At 45.9% G+C, this 12,160-nt stretch overlaps 1 protein-coding gene across 1 annotated transcript in view; it reads left to right on the top strand.

Annotated features, from left to right (window-relative positions):
• Window positions 1-4,943: 4,943 nt before the first annotated feature.
• The window catches only part of GRHL3 (grainyhead like transcription factor 3), a gene marked incomplete at its 3' end in the record, with an annotated part of 28,607 nt that continues 21,390 nt past the window's right edge, over window positions 4,944-12,160 (top strand). The window contains exon 1 of the mRNA XM_082494003.1: window positions 4,944-5,096. Within this exon, the coding sequence (XP_082350129.1) occupies window positions 5,080-5,096 (17 nt within the window). The 5' untranslated portion in view covers window positions 4,944-5,079. The remainder of the gene's footprint in view (window positions 5,097-12,160) is intronic.

Here is a 12,160-nt window from a genome sequence, read left to right as displayed (position 1 = left end):
CCCGCTGTGGGTTTCTTCTGACTGGATTTGGATTGACAGGCATCAGCTAAAGTCAGCTCCAGAGTGAAAGCACAGCACAAGCTCAGATCAGAGCACGCAGAGAGAACAAGTGTGTGTTCCTGGTGTGGAGGTACCAGGGGACTTTGCTGCAGCTTTGCAGACCCTGTAGGACTTCAGTCCTCACAGCTGCCTCACATGGCTTTTTCCAAGGATCCATGGCACTTGGATCCTTCTGTAGCTGAGATAAAGTGAAGCTTCTTCCAGAGAGAGAAGCTGGCTGAGACGTGGGTCATGTTTGTTTATTTAAACTGGAGGTGGCTGCCCCCAAGACTGTTAGTTGGGTCAGTTGTTTGCAACCCAAACTTGTTACTGTGTAAAAACTGGTAGAACTAGATAAAGACAACAGGAATTTTCCTATAGCCCCCTGGGCTACAACAGATAATAACAAACTGGCCTGACTCTATTAAAAACACATTTAAGCATCGGGTCATGTTGTTCAGAGGTACCAGGATCCAGCAGAGCCAGACGGCTTCCCAGATACCCTACAGATAGAGGTATTCACCTAACTGGAAAATGACTGCTGGGAAAGGGTCAGTGAAGGGTTTGTCTCTCTCGCTCGCTGCAGAAGGCCAAATTCTTTTTTTCCTTTTCCTCGTTATTACTATGACAATAGGGCTATAGAGTGACTTCTGTAGCGTCTGTTGTGCTATGTGTTGTACAAACAGAGCAAAAGGGCAGTCCTGCCAGATGAAGAGTTGCAGCCCAGGGAGGTTCCAATTCAGGTTTTTGTTCTGCCTTCCCAAGGAAGAGGCTCTGGGAGGCAGAGGGAGTCTCACTGGGAAAGAGTGTCTGGTCTGGATATCAAAGGTTTCTACAAACTTTATGGCACAAGCTGTATTTTTTGCTGGAAAAGCACCTGAAGCAGCCACATCTCCCTTTGGAGAACAGCGCGCTTTAACCTGCTTCAGGCTGCTTCCTCTTACTGCGTATTAATTGTTGAAGTGTTTTAATAACCTTTGGTCAAAGACAGCTGAAATTCCTGGCACATCACAGGACAACTGGAAAGGATGTTTGACAGCTGTCAGTGGGAAAAGCTGTGTATCCTAAAGGGATAAAAGCCCTTGCTTTGAAGTTTCTTACAAGTTATACAGAAAAGAAGCCAGACTGGGAACAGGGAGTGTGAAATGACTTATCCGAGGTCACACCGCAAATCGGTGGTGGAGGGAGAAATAGGAGCATCAGGGCGGCACGGGCACAGGGCCGTGCTGCACCTTGAGCAGCTCCTCCAGATGCAGACCCAGCTGGCTCCTGACATGGCAGTGGCATCTGAGGGCTGGAGACCCGATGAGTGATGTTGTCCTCAATCATGGAGCTGCTGATCTCTTGCTAACGAAATGCAGCTAATCACAGTCTGCCCCTGGATGTTTAAAGAGGATTTAACAATCCAAACACAAGTGCAACCCTGTTGCCTTAGAGAGGGTGTAGCTGTGAGCAAAATTTGGCCCTCTCTTTTAAACTTTGCAGTTTGTCTTGACTGCTGTGTGCTTTATTTTTAGAGCATCATAAAGGGCTTTTGTTCCAAGGTATATTTAACAGGGGAGTGGAAGGGAAGTGGGAGGGTTTTGTGCATAGAGAATGTATCTCTTGGTCTCTTTCTTCTAACCCACCCCCTCACCAGATACTCTTGGAGGGTGGAGTATAAATGAAAAAAAAAGAGAAAATAATAATTAAAAATACTGAAATCATAGTCAAAGGGATTGTCTAGGCGTCCAGGCCTGGAGGCCTCTCAGGTGCCATAAAACATACATTATCACAAAAAAGACAAGGTGCCCAAGAGAATGGAAGAGGCAGGGCAAGGGTGGTCCCGTCTGGCAGGAGCTGGCGGGTGTTGGAGGCAGCATGGTACCCAGGCAGTGCCGGCCGCCCCTGCTTTCCACCAGGACACCTCACACCTAGGCTGGTGTGTGGGTGCTGGGGTGCTCCTGATCCTCCTTCACTGGCAACAGCGTAAACCTAACTCAGGGGAGGCTGCGAGGGTCCTGTCTGTGGGAAGATGGGTGATAGGGAGTTGGTAACGTTTTCATCTGACCTTGGAAAGGTGTCTGAGAGAGCAAACTCAAGCTGATGTTACCATAAAGACAGACATGTGTACGGGCCCCATGGTGCTTACACAAAGGGGCTGTTTCTGCTGTGAGTGATTTTACTGAGGCGCCATAATTCCTGGAGGCTGCGGGTAGGCGCATAGCTAATTGCATAAGAAATAAGACTGTATGTGAGAACGAGCACGCATCTTCCTAGCTGGCAAAGTCTCTCATTCCGCCATTGCAAAAAGATCCTTGCAGGAAAAAGAGGAGGTCCTGGATCAGTGGCAGCAAAGCTAAGAAGAACCTTAATGCTTAAAAACAGAATTAGTAAAACTAAGAGAGACAGTCACAGATGTCTTTTTGGAGTCCCAGTGAATTTGTTCAAAGGAGAATCTGTGTTTCTGTCCTTTCTGCCAGTCCTTCCCAGCTTCTGAAAGGGACCTTGGGGCTTCTCAGGCAGACTCCAGACACACCGAAGCAGGACAGGACATGTAGCCTCGCCGGTGATGGGCAGGCAGGACCAAAATTCTGGTAAGCCCAGGCTGGCCCTGGCTGGCCCCACTTCCACTCAAGCTGTGGTGCAGGAGCTGTGAGTGCAGCAGGGGACAGCTTAAACCCCCAAAGGTAGGAAGAAGGCTTTTTCAGCAGCACACTGGTTACAGAGCTTGGCTCCAGGCAGGCAGAAGGGTCCAGTGGCTTAATTTTTCTCCTGTCTCCTATCATAGAGCAGCAGACAGCGTCATCCCTGCTGTTGTGCAAAAGGCCAAGTCAGAAAACCTGAACGTTTCCATCCAGAGGTGGATTTGGCCTGGCCATGCTGGCACTGAGGCCCACAGTGCACCTTTCACTAAGGCAAAGCTGCTCAGCTGTGCCAGACGCATTTCTCCTTCTCTTTTCTTTGACACAGGCTTTTTCCTGCGGAGGTCAGAACCCCGTGCCCTGCCAATCCCCTGCATGGACTGGCTCAGCTGGTGTTTTCTCCATCTTCACTCTTCTTGCTGGAATCTGGTAAGTCTCACTGAAAGGTTAGAAGAAACTTGGAAATCCCCTAAGGGGATGTTGCTGCTCTTTGCACTATCCAGAGTCAGGGAAATACTCTCTGCCTGGATCCAGGTAAAGGACAAGTACCCAGGAGTACAGCTCTGGTCATCATGAACTGGGCAAGGTTTTCTTAATTTAAAGGTATAATCAGAATATTGATCAACTGATGCCACCACTGCATAAGATTTGTGCTTTCCTTGGCTGGATAAGGCATACATGTTATTTTCTTTTCTTTTTTTTTGTACTCTCACCACTGCATGCTCTCTGCTGTGGCACTGATTCTGATCATCAGCCCTCATTCAGCTGATTTTTGGGTATTGCTGTCCTCTGCTGTGCAAGGTCTTGGCAGCTGGTGCTCTCCAGTGATCCTCAATGGAGTTTGCGTTGCTCCAGACCTTTGGTTTTCAATTCCCAGAAAGCAGACTTTGTCCCATCCCTAGACCCCTGGCAGGCAGGAGTTTGCATAGCAGAGGGGAGGGCAATAGTTGCTGGCTGGGTCAGGCAAAGCTCAGCCCAGCGCGTCCTTATCAGCCAGTGCAGATGCACCGTGGTCATTCGTCCCGCTCCCTGCGCTGGCCATGCTCTGAGCCAGAAGCCATAGAGATGTGTTGGAAGGGTGTTGTACCCAAATTAATATGCTCTGTCTTCACATCTACCTGTGTAGACATGCCTTGTTGCTGCCTGAGTGGGCTGGTAAGGCCATTTGTCACCAAGTCGGGAGAGCTGCACTTACTGTTATGTGAAGGGAGACTTACAAGCTTTCTTGTATTCACCTGCTGGTGCAGGGCACTGAGTGGGACAGATCCAGTGAGTGAGACAGTGATGGGGAGTGAGAACGAGTGGTGGAAGCCTTTCTTTTTCCCTTTGTTTTAAGGCTTGTACGAACTTGTCTCATAAAATCCTCTTCTGCCTTCCAAATCCAGTCAACGTGAGTCACCTGCTGAGCCCATCCTTTGCCTCCTCATTGCAACACGGATGACAGAAACCATCCAACAGGAGTGCTTGAATCCATGATGAGTTTTGTTCTATTGCATAAATCTTTTCCCCGTTTACAGGTGAGTTGCTACAGAGCTATTGCCTGGGTGGTATTCCTGCAGCCGGTTCCCAAACGGTGTGTGTCTGGGCTTCCCACTGCCGCCCCGTGTGTGCTGGAGTAACGCTCTTGTCTGCGCTGCAGAAGGCAGGATAACGTGCATGAATGGTACGGAAAAAGGTTATCCCGCAGACCTGTTTTCCTTACATACACAGTGTAATGCAAAGATCCCCTGAGTCAGTATATCTGCTGCATGTCTTGGCATCTAAAGTTAGGGGGGTTAACGTTATTTTTTTAAGAGAAAAAAACCAACACCTATGGAGACTTTCTAGGGTGAGCAGCTAAGAGAAGGTGAGAAAAGAAAAGAAAGGGGTTAGCCCGTCAGTACTATTACCATATAGGCATGAGGGGAAACTAAGACGCTTTTCTTCTTCCCTAATTTATTCCTTTATATATATGTATGTATTCTTGTCTGTATATTTATATATAAAGAAACAGCAAAGGACAAATCAACCTCCAGATTCATAAAAATGACAGCTTTTTGGCATCGCAGTACGTGGAACACGGCCACCAAACTGAAACTAATTATCACAGAGATGAATAACTGATTCCACTCCTTCATCCTACCTTTTTTCCCCCTGAGGGGTTTCCCCTCCTTCCCCACCCACCTCCCTCTCCCCGCTGTCCTCAGGGCCGGCAGGCAGAGGGTTACGGCTGCACCTGCCTGGGTGTACCTGTCCCAGGGCACCTGTGCCGGCAGCCAATCCCCCGCCTGCCAGCCGACCTGTCAGCAAAATACCTGTACGGGAAACCTCAACATAAATCAAACACTTCACAGGCAATGTCTGTCTTTAGCAGGTACTAGAAGAGAGAAGTCATCGGAATTTACTGTCTGCGAAGATTTGGAAACTGTGGGGAAATATGTCTAATGAACTTGAGTAAGTAAAGGGTTTTTTTCCTCTTTACCCACTTCTCTCTCTAAAGGGTGAGTGTTTCTTCTGAGGCTCGTTAAGTGCTTTGGGTCAGAATGAATTGGAGTCCTTGGGTTAATCCGGCTGTCCAGCTGTTTGCAAGTGGAAGTAAAAGAATGGGATGAGAGCTTTTTTCAGACTTTCTCTTCCTCACTAACCTGTTGCTGCTTTTAGGAGGAATCACTTCTTAGTGTTATTATTAAAAGTTGTTTAAAATCAGGATCCTTTTTTTTCTTTTTTTTTTTTTTTCCTCCAGATTAAAATTTGACACGTAGGGTTTCTGTCTAGAGGCGAGTCTGTTCTGCCTCCATCCAACAAAATCTAACGTAGGCTACAGTGAATCTGTGGTTTGTTGGGGTTTTTTTTAGAAAATATCTTCCAAAGTACTTACCAATTTTGGATGAGTTTCTAGTTTTTTCAGGATGGGGGTTGTTGTGTGGTGTTCCTTTTTTGGTTTGGGGTTTTTTTTTTGTTTGTTTGTTGTTTTTTTTTTTTAAAGTAAATGTATTCACATTATGATTCTATCAAGTAATTATTCTATCAAGATTATATTCTTTAAAAAAAAAAAAAAAAAACATAACAAGGAAAAGCACTTAACATTTTGTTGATTCTGTATAACTCTTGCTTCTAATCTTGAGTCCTCCAAAAAATTTTGGACTTTGGATACTGATGGTATGCATTTGCACAGCATACCATGCCTCGCGCCTCTGGAATAAAAGCAAACAAATGTCGTATTGGTATGACATCGTGTAGAAAAGGCTGGAGGAATATTGAACAATGGTAGTGATGCTGCTGTCAATCCAGTCTTAAAAAGCTATCTAGGTATATAGCCCTATATGAAATAAGCGTGTATAATAAAATATATAAAGCAATATGTTTTTCAAGGCCAGGTTGGACGGGGCTTTGAGCAACCTGGTCTAGTGGAAGGTGTCCCTGCCCATGGCAGGGGGAGTGGGAAGAGGTGGTCTTTAAGGTCCCTTCAAACCCAAACCATTCTATGGTTCTATGATATGTCCATCTGTGTAGAGAAATGGTGCTTCAGAAGGTGTATTTTGAAAGAAAACCACATACCTGTATGTGTTTACAAGCCTGACAGAGGCGTTGTGACAGCTAATCTCTTAATAATTAAGAAGCCTGAAAAGGTGCAGCAGTAATTATTATTTTATGTGAATACTGGGATCTGTATGCTTGGATCGATTAAGAATCGGTGACTTAACTTTTTCCTTTCTGAACTCTTTGGGTAACATATACTTGATGCTTTTTAAACTTAAGATTCAGGCCATGTGGTTTACTCTGAAAATGTTACGGAGTGTTTGTGTGTGCGTACACGGTGTGTTGCAGAATTAGATTGATGTATTACTAATTATGGACTGGGGCATTATGTTACCTGATGAATTACATGGTTGCTTGACTCTTCTCTTACTAACGGACTGTTAACCCCTGTGCCTTTCCCATGAGAAAGGGGAAATTGATGGGAGCAGCATCCCTTTTGTGATTCAGATCTCAACTCCAAAGACTGATCAGAATGCAGAGGTTACTGTCTGCTCTCGGGCTTTGGGACGGATCTCCATGTGGGGCTCTCTTTTGTTACCTCCGGAGGTAAAAGGCTCTGTGCAACGTTTTCCAATAGATTGAACCTGAGGATTGCAGATCTCTCTGAATATTTCCCTAGTTCACTAGCCCACAGCTGGGGAAAAAAAACCTATCAGGAGCGTAACAACTCCTCTGACCCACTGATGCCTTGTTAGAGCGGCAGGGGCAGGCACTGTCAGCTCCTGGAGAAACTGTTGAGGAGCAGAATAGGCCTGGAGTACCTTGCCCGAAAGCTCCCCAGGGGCTGACAGGGAGCAGCGATAGGAGATAAGGGGGCTGGGTACTTCGGGGTACCAAAGGCATAGCTGAAACGTTCAGCTTTTGGGTTTACTGCTCAGCTTTTGGGTTTACTGCGAGGGAAGAAGGTGTCACCAGGGACGGGACGAGGAACCTTGTGAAGAGCTGCTAAAGCCCAACATCTGAGCAATGGGGCTGCTGCAGTAGCTGTTAACCTCTGGTTAATCACCCAGGCCAAAGTCATCCAGGGTGTAGCTTTGTAGACATCAGTGGAAGGAAAGGGCTCTCAGGAGCAGTACTTAGAGGATCTGATAAGGGCAGCAGTGGTGTCTGTGTGTCACACAGCCATTGTTCTTGGTACAGCCCCCACGACGTGCTGAGCACAGGGAGGATGGATCGGAGCTGTGAACGTGTGCCCAGATGTAGCTGATTTTAAGGGAGCTGTGATATCCCCGTGGACTGATGCTGTCACCCAAAATGACAGGGAGAATAAGCTCATCTCTCCCTTTGCCACTGTAATTTCACAGAAAGGACCGGGAAGAGACTAGCGTGGCATGAGAGAATGAGATGTTTTGCCTATTATAAAGTATTCTAACTGATAATTTCCATAGTCTTCTAAATTGAACTTATGTCTAACTTTGCAATGCGTGGGCTTGAAAGAGTTAACCAGGAGTTACTCCCAGTTGTGGTTTTGTGGTCGAAACCATGATCGCCAGAAGCAAATTTTTGTCATGCATAAGGTGTGTTATTAAAACTTGAGTTATGCTCCTGGTGAATGAAAAGTTAAAGCCCTTTTATAAAATCCTGGCAGTAAAGCACACAAGGGATAACCATGCTGGAGCGAGGTACGCTTTCAAGGGAGATGTGGGTTTTATTTTTTTTTTAAGTTATGTAAAGAGAAAGAGAGATTTGTAAATTAAAGAAACAACAATCAAATAACTGCTATGCAATTCACAACAAAGGAGTAAAAGCCCTCTGAATAAACTCTAGACTCAAAGCAGAGATAAATCAACATTTACATAGTATCTCTGCTTCGATGCTTTTGGTCACATTTTCAACTGATTGTTACATTGGTATAATTCCAGAGAAATATGTAGAATAAAGACAGTTACACTGATGGGGATCTACTCCTGCTTTGTTCAGTCTGCTGTTTAAATTGTTGATCATTGTAAAGTATTCATCCAACAATGCACTTGCGCTTACGTTGCACCTGCAAGCGCTGCAGTTCAGCTGGTTGGCAGGGAGACCGCTCGTGATCAGTGCCTCGGATCCTTGAATAGGGTGTGCTCGAGGATGATGAAGGCAACAGCTGAAAAATACGTTAATCGGTGGAATTGATTATATAGCATATGATTATATTCTGGTGGGGACTCTGTTGCTAATACTCGAGGTTCAAAGGCTTAGAAGATGAGAAAATGTGATGGCTTGCTTTTTGTTATTCCTGTAGGTGTTACGTTGTTGTGGCTGGTAGCTGGGATTATGGTATGGGTGAGGGTAGCTCTGATGCAAAAACGGTCCTTGTCCCCAAAGTGTTCATAACCACAAGTGTTCAGAGGAAAAGAGCAGGTGTCATTTACCAAGGTGCTTGGTTCCACCTGCTGTGTCAAGTTTTTGTTTATTTTCATTGTTCTGTCTTTGCTCTCTGAGCTGTGATGTTCCTCTCCAGAACTGTGGTGATTAATAGGGTTATACCTTGAATGGGATGAATCGTATTTGTTTGGCAAAAACATTGTTTTAAACACATTATACTATATTTATTTTTTTTATTATTAAACAGCAAAGCAAAAGGCTTGCCTGACCATGGGGGACAGTGTTCACAGGATACTCTGAATGAGAATATGTGAGAGTACGTAAGCCAAGCACACTATAGGAGATCTGTGCAGCCTGAAAAGTCCCTCCAGGATGGGATGGAAAGAGGAAAACAGAAGGGAAGAGCCAACCCTGGCTGTGTCTCAGCAGGTCTGCAGATAGTCCTCAGTGCAGCTGAAGAAGGTACAGCTGCTGCCAGACACGGGGCAAGGATAGTCTGGTAGGGCAGGGGAGCAAGCTGCACCGCGTGAGGCTTGTGTCAAGTGTCCTGCCCTGACACACACTTTGTGTATCCTCTTGGGCAACTCGCTGGAGGACTCACCTCACCCACCTTCAGATGGCTTAAACCCAGGTGCCAAGTTTGTTAGCTGACTGAGTTTGCTATAGGAAGAGATTAGCACATCCCAGCCTAAAATGGGAAGACGGAACTGTCCTGTGGGCTCTCAGAGCACGTAGGCAGCCTGAGACTCAACACTTAACTCTGAAGTGGCAAACCTCCTGTGAGGTTAATATTAATCTCTGCTCTTACTGCTTTCTTAAATGAGTGCTGAGGTTCACACAGAAATATGTAACATCATTTAGTGTGTTACTGCAGGATCCTCTGATAGGGGGTGATGAGGGGAGTATAGAAGTTTCTATAAACTATGAGTAAACTATAGTTTCTATAAACTATGAGTTGTATGAGTAAAACCAGGCTCTGTTCTCAGTCAGGGCCTCTGGGCCTTGCTGCAGTACAAATAGCCCGTAATAATTGATTACTAGATTAAAACCAGATTACCTGAAGAGCAGTAAAGAAGAAACACACTTTGTTGCAAAAGGTTGCATATCCCTTTATTGCTACCATTGTTTTTTTTTAATCAAAGTCTTGTAAAACTTTATAAAAATATATAAAATATTTTCTATTATTATTTAATAGCCACAGCTCTTAGAGTCGGCGAATATACGAGAATTAAAAATTAAAATAGCAAGCGGCTAGGTTTATGGATGTGGAAGCTGGGGGTGAAATCCATAAGCACTGAAAATGAAAGAAGATAACTGAAAGCACCTCAGCTCTTGGAGTTATGAAGCTCTTCTCATCATGTGCAATCTTTCTTATGTTGCTTGAAGGACCGGGAGCTTCAATGCAATGCATGCGTGTGTGTGTGTTATGTGTTGGTGGAGATGAAGGTTTGTGTTCGTGAATACATGTATACATAAGGTGTCCTTATCTGTCCACAATGAAAATAAGAAAGAGAGTGAAGTTTAGACCGATATTTCAGGAGTGCCAGGTGGTAGCAGATGCTCAGTCAGAGGCACTGTTCAGGGCCTGGTTTTTGTGTTCTCCTTTTGGAGGCAGATCACCCTGAAACTCAGGACACCTCAAAACTGAAACATCCAACATCATAAACTGCTTGGGGAAAAAATCAACCATAATTCCTGAACTGCAAACTAATTCTGTGCTGTAATTTGTTTTGTTAGGCAGGGAAGGCACTAAAGCACGAATCATTTGTGAAATGTGATTGTGTGGGTGGATACCTCAAGGATGATGTTATCAGGTAAAACACAATACCAGCTGGTGTCCCCCAAACATCACTCAACACTGAATCGTCTGGTGGAGCCCTTCAGGCTAGAAAGGCAGGAACCAGTCCAGTGCTGGTGAGCTTCGTAGCAGAGGTTCAGGTCTGGTTCTGTTCTCTCATCTTCACTGAGCAGCCTTGGATACGTCATTTTAATGTCAATCCCCATGCCTCAGTTTCTGCTCCTGTGATAATAAATACCTTCAAAAGCGAGGAGATAGGCTGGTGTAAAAATGGAAAAAGACTGAGCTCAGATCTTGGGTTTGTCTGTCCTAAAGAGCTGTGAGTAACCCAAGAGGGCCAAGAGACTGCCGAGTTCCCTGCATATTACCCAGGTAGCTCCTGACCCTGGAGTTTGTCTGGCTCCACGACGCTTTGGGTTCAGCCTGCAAACTGTTCCAACTGGTTTCAGCTCCGCAGAAGAGTTGGGGTGGGGGATTCAGTTAAAGAGCTTGGTAGGGTTTTGTCTCCCTGAGTGTCAGCACAATGCGCATCATCCTGGTCCCCACCCTCCTCCATCCCACCTGTGGGGACACACCACACCTTCCCCACTGTATGGCCCAAGCCAGCTGCACGGCTAGCCCATCTTCCTGAGCGGTGCTAAGCACCACTGCCTTGCATCCACGCTGAGGACTCTCAGTGCCCTTTGGGGAAATGGGAGCCATTTCTCAAAGATGCTCATGATGGCCCCTTCTCTTTCCATCCGAGCCGCCACACACTTCTCTGCTCTGCATTTATTAAATGCAGGTAGATGCCCTGTTGTGTGCGTCTGTGCAGGGTCTCTGGTTGAGTGCGGTGGGGTTAGCCCATCTCATGCATGTGCTGCACAGGCCACGTGCTTCCAGGAAGAGAGGGACTCATGCACTGTCTTTGTGGGTGAAACAGAGCCGAGGGATGGCTAGGATACATCTAGCTGTTGTGCTAAGTTAACACACTGCACTACCCTGGGGCTGATTGTGCTGCTGAAATGCCCCTGAAGAAATCCAGTGACAGAGGCCACGTTGTTATCCACCTGCCAGAGAAAATATTTCAGTCCTGTAGGCAGTGCAGGTCAGGGGCCATGAGATTAGTGGTCTCCTAGGTCTTTGACGCCTATGGGTCGACACTGTGTTGTACTTGGCATCTAGGCAATGTTTTTCATCATTAGTCCATGTGTTTGGTATGTTTCTTTTTGTTTGTTTGTTTGTTTGTTTGTTTTCCCCGGTTCTGTCTCTGTCTGGATTTTTGCCTGACTGTGTGAATGGGCCTGTGGCAGTATGCTTACTGGTGGCTGTACTGTCACATTGTCTTCAGATTTGCTTTTTTATTGAACTTGCAAAGATAGGGTAAAATCAGAATTTAGCTGAGAAGTTTGGATTTAGTAACAAGGCCACTTTGTGGGATGCTGTTCTGCCTTGGCAAGGGGGCTTGGTTTGTGGGCTAAAATCTGTACCCCAGAAAGCAGTCATGGTAAATGCTGTTCTTCACTGGTCCTGCTCCCTCGGGTGTAGTGTTGATCCTTCCCCATATTACTCTTGGGGAAGAGTCTCTTGGGGAACATCAGGGTTATTTCAATGGGGAGGTGAGTGCAATGCACAGAGCCGGAGCTAATGAAAGCCCTGGTGTGAACTGCCTGGGGTATCTGTGAAATCCTGCAGGCTGGGGTCTTTATTCTGTGGCTTTGAATTCCTGCTGCTGGTTGCCATGGATTCTCTGCTCCTTTGACAATGTGATGTTTCTCTGTAGCCATCAGCATCTGGCATGGCTAATATTTAGGTTGGAAGCCTAATCAGTTATAGGGGAGAGAACAAAGACAAGTAACACAAAGCTTAAAGGCCGGCAAAACCACCCACTGAA

This window comes from Vanellus vanellus, assembly GCF_965231255.1.
Source record: "Vanellus vanellus genome assembly, chromosome: 22".
NCBI classification, from domain to species: domain Eukaryota; kingdom Metazoa; phylum Chordata; class Aves; order Charadriiformes; family Charadriidae; genus Vanellus; species Vanellus vanellus.
Note: the sequence above shows the minus strand (reverse complement) of the source record. Positions and strands in the feature narration are given on the sequence as shown.